The sequence below is a fragment of the Myotis lucifugus genome, unplaced genomic scaffold, assembly GCF_000147115.1.
Source record: "Myotis lucifugus unplaced genomic scaffold, Myoluc2.0 scaffold_7, whole genome shotgun sequence".
Lineage (NCBI taxonomy): Eukaryota > Metazoa > Chordata > Mammalia > Chiroptera > Vespertilionidae > Myotis > Myotis lucifugus.
This window is the reverse complement of record NW_005871055.1, coordinates 8,319,571-8,327,581: the sequence shown is the minus strand read 5'-3', so window position 1 is coordinate 8,327,581 and position 8,011 is coordinate 8,319,571. Positions and strand designations below refer to the sequence as shown.

The following is an 8,011-nucleotide window of genomic DNA, read 5'->3' as shown; positions in this document are numbered from 1 at the left end:
CCTGTTCGGGCCCCGCTCTGGTGCGTGACAGGGGGGTGGCATCGCACCTCCCCATCCGACCCTGCCTTGAGTGTGACAGGGGGCGGCGCCCCAACTCCCCAATCGGCCCTGCTCTGACCCCGACCGGGGGCTGCACCTAGAGATTGGGCCTGCCCTCTGCCACCCAGGAGCAGGCCTAAGCCAGCAGGTCGTTATCTCCTGAGGGGTCCCAGACTGCGAGAGGGCACAGGCCGGGCTGAGGGACCCCCCTTCACCCCCCCGAGTGCACAAGTTTTTGTGCACCGGGCCTCTAGTCCTATATAATAAAAGCCTAATATGCTAAGTGTCCGACCATTCGTTCGACTGTTTGACTAGTCACTATGATGCACACTGACCACCGGGGGCAGACACTCTGAATGGTAGGTTAGCTTGCTGCTGGGGTCCTGCCAATTGGGACTGGGTGAGATGGGCCAGACACGCCCTGGAGCCCTCCAACGGTCCCTCCCTGGCCCCAATTGGGACTGGGCGAGATGGGCTGGACATGCCTTGGAGCCCTCCAGCAGTCCCTCCCTGGCCCTGATTGTGCATCAGTGGGGTCCCTTGGCCTGGCCTGCACCCTCTTGCAGTCTGGGACCCCTCAGGGGATGTCAGAGAGCCAGTTTAGGCCTGATCCCCCCAGGCCAGGCCGAGGGATCCCACCCCCACTGGTGCACAAATCTGTGCACTGGGCCTCTAGTAATAAGATAAAAAATTCAATTAAAAATGGGCAAAACATTTGAACAGACATTTCATAGAAAAAGTTACTAATATTGAAGAAGCACATGAAAAGAATCTCAATATCTTTAAACTTCAGGCAAATTAAAACCATACTAAGATACCAATATACACTCACTAGATTAGCAAAAATGAAGAACATATCTCAGCTTCGTCATTTACCAAGTGTCGAGGGTGTGGATCAAATACAATCCTTACACATTGTTAGTAGTGTAAAATAATGCAATTACTTTTAAAGTTAAACATACACTTAATTTATGACCCAGCATTCCTCTTTTAGGTATTCACCCAAGAGAAATAAAAGCTTATGCTCACACATAAAGACTCATATTCATAGCAGATTTATCCTAATATCCCCAAACTGGAAATGACACATATTTTTATCAATAGGCAAATGGATAAAGAAATTATTGTATATCCATACAATGGAATACTATGCAGAAGTTGAAAGGGAAAAAAAGAAATACATTCAATAACATAGAAGAATGTGTACTGAGCAAAAATAAATAAATAAAAATAAAAAATAAAAGCCAGATATAAAAGAATAGATGCTATAGGATTCCTTTCACATGAGATTCAAGAAAAGACAAGGGACTGGGCAGGGGCGGGGATGGGGGGGTTATTGCAAGGAGGTACAAGTGAACTTTTTTGGGTAATGGAAATGTTCTATATCTTGATGGTTGGTGGTGGTTACATTGGTAAAGAGATGTCTTAAAACTTCAAACTGTATACTTAAAATAGAAGCATTTTGTTTTATATATTAAAATTAACTAAAAATTAACAAATTAACATTAACAGTATATTAGAATAAAATCTCATGATCAAATAGTGTTAATCTCAGAATGGTTTAACAGCAGAAAATAAGTACGTAACATATTACTAACAAATTAAAAAGAGAAAATTGGAGACATGAAAACAATTTGGAACCCATAAATTAGAATCCTTTGTTATAAAGAAAGTTATTAGGACAACAGATAAAACCTTGAGTGATTTGAGTAATACATTAATAGTAATTTCATGATTTAAAAAATATATTTTTATTGATTTTAGAGAGAGGAAGGGAGAGGGAGAGAGAGAAACATCAATGATGAGAGAGAATAATTTATTGGCTGCCTCCTGCACGCGCCTCCCTTCCCCCCACCATTGGGGATTGAGCCCACAACCTGGGCATGTGCTGGTCCATAGGTCAATGCTCAACCATTGAGCCACACTGGCCGGGATAATTTCCTGATTTTGATGGTCACATTGTGATCATGTCAAAGAATGTCCTTGTTTGTAGAAAATACAAACTAAAGTAAGAGTGTCCCAATTTAATTTCAAATGGTTATAACAAAAATATTTTTTGTACTGTATGTGCAACTTTTCTTAATATTCAATATTCTTTTAGCAAACTAGAAATAAAAAGAAACATCCTTATTTCAAGAAAGTGAAATATTAAAAACTTAAAGTATACACAAAATTAAAATCTTAGAAACATCCCATTAATATAAGAAATAAGACAAAGCTCCCTACTTTAAAAGTTTCTATAAATAAATAAAATCTTCTAATCACTATTATAACAAAATGATCTAGAAAAATGCAGTAAAACAAGAAAAAGAAATTAAGAAGCCCAAAAATTAAAAGAAAAAAAAGTATCTTTATTTACAGGTGAGGCTTGTCCAAATAAAATATCCAGGTGAATCTAGAGACTACTAGAATTAATATGAATTTGCAAAAATTATTGGACAAGATCAATTTTAAAAAATCAATAGTGTTTGAAAAAAAAATCAACAGTACTTGTGTGTACCAACAATAGCTTATTTTGAGCAGGTATTAAGAAAAAGTAACAAAACAAACTCAGAAATAAGCCTAACCCCAAGTTATAGAACTACATAGAAAAAAATTATTAAACATTTCTAAAATTCATACAAGATCTGAATGACTGGGGAGACAGACCCTGTTAATGGATAGAAAAACTCATATATCATGAGGGTGTCTATTTTTCTCCCAAATTAAAATGTCTTTTAAAAAGCTTCTATAAAATATTTTAAAAATATATTTTTATTAATTTCAGAGAGGAAGAGAGCGACAGAAACATCAATGATGAGAATTATTGATCGGCTGCCTCCTGCACCATCACCCCTACTGGGGATTGAGCCTGAAACCTGGGCATGTGCTCTGACCAGCAATCGAACCAGGGACCTCCTGGTTCATGAGTTGACACTCAACCACTGAGCCAAACCAACTGGGCTAAAAAGCTTCTTCATAATTCTTGTTATAAATAAGATTTAAAGTAATCATAAGGTAATAAGATCCAAAAAATTAAAAAGTTAGAAAAACATCCTCTGCCGAAACCGGTTTGGCTCAGTGGATAGAGCGTCGGCCTACGGACTGAAAGGTCCCAGGTTCGATTCCGGTCAGGGGCATGTACCTTGGTTGCAGGCACATCCCCAGTAGGAGATGTGCAGGAGGCAGCTGATTGATGTTTCTCTCTCATCGATGTTTCTAACTCTCTATCTCTCTCCCTTCCTCTCTGTAAAAAATCAATAAAATATATTTAAAAAAAAGAAAAAGAAAAAAGAAAAACATCCTCCCAAAATCCCCACTTAAAAGCCCAAACCATGGCCAACTCATCATTCTTTGTACTCAAAGTACCATTTTTCTATTTTGGTATATCCTTCCCTAAAAGAACTCATGTATTTATTTATTTTATTTTTGTTAATCCTCACAGAAGATATTTTTCCATTTGTTTTTAGAAAGTGGTAGGGAAGGGAAAGACATAGAGAAAAACAACGATGTGAGAGAGACACATCGATTGGTTGCCTCCTGAATGGGCCCACTTGACTGGAATCAAATCCAGGACCCTTCAATCCAAGGGCTGATGCTCTATGTACTGAGGCAAACAGGCTAATGAAAGAACTCCTGTATTTTCAAGTGACTTACCAAACAATTTTCATGAGCAGCTATGTCCTCTGATTGTGCACAGTACAGGACACCACACTCGAGGTCTTTGGGACAAAGTGCACATATCCTTCTTTGCATCTTTTTTGCAACCTGCAAGACACCTATAAGTAATATCCCTCATGAGAAATGGAAAAGTAAAATTTCTTGGTCTCAATAACACCTGCATTAGTTTTAAAGAAGAAGAAAGGCACTTGTTAGACCACCAACTTACACCATACATAAAAATAAACTCAAAATGGAAAGAGGACTTAAATGTAAGATGGGAAACCATAAAAATCTTAGAAGAACCCAAAGGCAGCAAAATATCAGATATATGTTGTAGCAATATCTTTACTGATAAGGCTCCTAGGACAATGGAAAATAAGAAGAAAATAAACAAATGAGACTACATCAAATTAAAAAGCTTCTGCACAGCAAAAGAAATTAGAAAGCCCACTGCATGGGAGAACATATTTGCCAATGTTATCTCCGATAAGGGTTTAATCTCCAAAATTTATAGGGAACTCATACAACTTAACAAAAGGAAAATAAAGAAGTCAATCAAAAAGTGGGCAAAGGACCTAAATAGATACTTTTCAAAGGTGGACATACAGAAGGCCAAGAGACGTATGAAAACATGCTCAAAATCACTAATCATCCCAGAGATGCAAATCAAAATGACAATGAGGTACCATCTCACACCTGTCAGAATGGCTATCATCAACAATTCAACAAATGACAAGTGCTGGAGAGGATGTGGAGAACAAGGAACCCTTCTGCACTGCTGGTGGGAATGCAGACTGCTGCAGCCACTGTGGAGAACAGTATGGAGTTTCCTTAAAAAGTTAAAAATGGAACTCCGATTTGACCCAGTGATCCCACTTCTAGGAATATATCCCAAGAAATCAGAAAGGATATATGCACCCCTATATTCATAGCAGCACAATTTACAAAGCTAAAATTTAGAAACAGCTTAAGTGCCCATCAGCAGATGAGTGGATTAAAAAACTATGGTACACCCCTAGCCAGTTTGGCTCAGTAGATAGAGTGTCGGCCTGCGGACTGAAGGTTCCCAGGTTCACTTCTGGTCGAGGGGACATGCCCAGGTTGCAGGCTCAGTCCCTAGTGGGGGGTGGGCCTGATAAATGATTCTCTCTCATCACTGATGTTTCTATCTCTCTCTCTCTCCCTCTCCCTTTCTCTCTGAAATCAATAAAAATATATTTTTTTAAAAAACTGTGGTACAGCTACACTATGGAATACTATGCTGCTGTAAAAAGGAAAGAACTCTTCTTACCACTCGCTACAGTATGGATGGATGTGGAGAGCACGTGAAATAAGCCAGTAGGAGAAAGATAAATATTGTATGTTCTCACTCATTTGTGGAATATAATGAACAACAAAACTGATGAACAAAAATAGATCCAGAGACAGAGAAGCATCGAACAGACCATCAATCCTCAGAGGGGCCCTAACTGGTTCGGCTCAGTAGATAGAGCATTGGCCTGTGGACTGAAGGGTCCCAGGTTCGATTCCGGTCAAGGGCATGTACCTTGGTTGCGGGCACATCCCTGGGGGGGTGGGCAGGAGGCAGCTGATCGATGTTTCTCTCTCATCGAAGTTTCTAACTCTCTATCCCTCTCCCTTCCTTTCTGTAAAAAATCAATAAAATATATTTTAAAAAACACACAAAAATACCTCAGACGGAAGGCAGAGGTGAATGGGGGGAGGGGTTCAACCAAAGGACTTGTATGCATGCATATAAGCATAACCAATGGACACAGACAGTAGGGGGGTGTGGGCATGTGCTGGGGGGTGGGAGAGGCCAGGAAAAGGTCAATGGGGGAAAAGGGAGACACATAATACTTTAAACAATAAAGAATTTAAATAAAAAAAAAAGGCACTTGTTTTTAACGAGAGATTTTCAACTCTCAGGGAAAAAGAAATCGGGACCCAAGTAGAAAAGCAACTTATTTTGTATTTTTTTAAAATACATTTTTATTGATTTTAGAGAGGAAGGGAGAGAGATAAAAACATCAATGATGAGAGAGAATCACTGATTGGCTGCATCCTGCACGCCCCCTACTGGAGATCGAGCCTGCAAACCCGGGCATGTGCCCTTGACCAGAATCGAACTTGGGACCCTTCAGTCTGCAGGCTGATGCTAAATCCACTGAGCAAAACTGGCTAGGGCTTACTTTGTATTTTTAATGGCTTAATTAAAGAAAACACTAATGAATTCATTTCAAATATCCAAACATGAGAAAAACTTTTATTCATGAAATGCAAACAGGAATTTAAATAATAAGCTTTCAAAATTTTGCCTTGCCTATAGTAAACTCTCAATAATTACTATTGTCATTACAAATCATCAAGAAAACAATGGTGTATTCAAGAAACAGTGCTCAGTCCCTGGCTGGTGTGGTTCAGTTGGTTGGGTGTGGTCTTGTGCACTAAAGGGTTGCTGGTTCGATTCCAGTGCTGGGGGCATGCAGGAAGCAGCTGATTGGTGTTCTGCTCTCACATTGATGTTTCTCTCTCTCTCCCTTCCTCTCTTCCAAAAAAAAATTTTTTTTTTTAAGAAAAAAGTAAATAGTGCTCTAGTTAGCTACCTGTAAAAATATTTTTTTACTATAACATATATAATTCAAAAATAAATTTTGGATGAATTAAAGAAGCAAATGAGAAATGTACCTTAATATAAATGTTCTTTAATCTAGCATTATAAGATAGGAAAGAAAGATAATGAAGGAAAAATTAAAAAAAATTTTTTAAAGAGGAATGGAAGAAATGAAAGAAACCTAAGAGGTTTGGAAACAGCCTAAGTACCCATCAGCAAAGGAGAGCTAGGAAGAAAAGGGAAGAGGTAGAAAGGAAGGAAAAATTCACCTGTTCCCAATATGGCATTGGCCACATGTGTCCATTTAACATTTCTTTGCCTTTCTCAATGTTCATCCTTTTATTCATTTGGATTTATTTTACTACTTAACTAGAGGCCAGGTGCATGAAATTTCGTGCCCTCGGGGGGGGGGGTGTCCCTCAGCCTGACCAGCACCCTCTAATAGTCCGCCACCCTCTCTTCTCGGGGGGGGGGGGGGGGGAGGATTGGGCCTAAGCTGGCAACCAGACATCCCTCTGGCAGCCCAGTAGCCCTCGGGGAATGTCCGAGTAAGCCATTAGCCAGTCATCCTTAGCGCTGCTGTGGAGGCGGGAGAGGCTCCACCACCACCGCTGTGCTGGCCAGCCATGAACCAGCTTCTGGCTAAGCGACGCTCCCCTTCTGGAAGTGTACTGACCACCAGGGGGCAGCTCCTGCGTTGAGCGTCTGCCCCCTGGTGGTCAGTGCGCATCATAGCAACCGGTCGTTCGGCCATTAAGGTCAATTTGCATATTACCCTTTTATTATATGACTAGAGGCCCGGTGCACAAAAATTTGTGCACTCAGGGGGGTCCCTCAGCCCGGCCTGTGCCCTCTTGCAGTCTGGGACCCCTCGGGGGATGTCCACCTGCTGGCTTAGGTCTGCTCCCTAGGGGATTGGGCCCAAGCTGGCAGTCAGACATCCCTCTGGCAGCCCGGGAGCCCTTGGGGGATGTCCACTTACCAGCAGGGAGCAGGCCTAAGCTGCAGTCAGACATCCTTAGCGCTGCTGAGGAGGCAGAAGCTCCCACCACCACCGCTGTACTGGCAGCAGTCAGCCTGGTTGTGGCTGAGCAGAGCTCCCCTGTGGGAGCGCACTGATCACCAGGGGGCAGCTCCTGCATTGAACATCTGCCCTCTGGTGGTCAGTGTGTTTCATAGTGACCAGTCATTCCCAGTCGTTCTGCTGTTAGGGTCAATTTGCATATTACCCTTTTATTATATAGAATAGAGGCCTAGTGCAAGGGTGGGGGCCGGCTGGTTTGCCCTAAAGGGTGTCCCGGATCAGGGTGGGGGTCCCACTGGGGTGCCTGGCCAGCCTGGGTGAGGGGCTGATGGCTGTTTGCAGGCTGGCCACAGCCCTTCAGGGTGGGGGTCCCCACTGGAGTGCCTGGCCAGTCTGGGTGAGGGGCTGATGGCTGTTTGCAGGCTGGCCAAGCCCCCCGCCACCCAAGCTCCCAGTGGAGGCTGGCTGGAAGCAGGTATCTGAGGTTTATTTATCTTCTGTAATTGAAACTTTGTTGCCTTGAGCGGAGCTTCCATCGCCAGGGCAACCAAGCCCTCCTGCTTGCTCCAGCTCCATGGCTGCCGACCCGCTATCCTGGTTGGGTTAATTTGCATATATCCGCTCTGATTGGCTGGTGGGCGTGGCTTGTGAGTGTAGTGGAGGATGGTCAATTTGCATGTTTCTCTTTTATA

General features: G+C 42.2%; 2 protein-coding genes across 4 annotated transcripts in view; one reads left to right on the top strand and one right to left on the bottom strand.

The window, feature by feature from the left end:
* Positions 1-8,011, top strand: part of RCBTB1 (RCC1 and BTB domain containing protein 1) — a 117,673-nt gene that overhangs the window by 101,408 nt on the left and 8,254 nt on the right. The window lies entirely within an intron of this gene.
* PHF11 (PHD finger protein 11) overlaps positions 1-8,011 on the bottom strand; it is a 39,685-nt gene that overhangs the window by 25,579 nt on the left and 6,095 nt on the right. For all 3 annotated transcript variants that reach the window (XM_006083544.3, XM_014449123.2, XM_023748633.1), the window contains exon 2: positions 3,676-3,797. In XM_006083544.3, the coding sequence (XP_006083606.2) occupies positions 3,676-3,797 (122 nt within the window). The remainder of the gene's footprint in view (positions 1-3,675; positions 3,798-8,011) is intronic.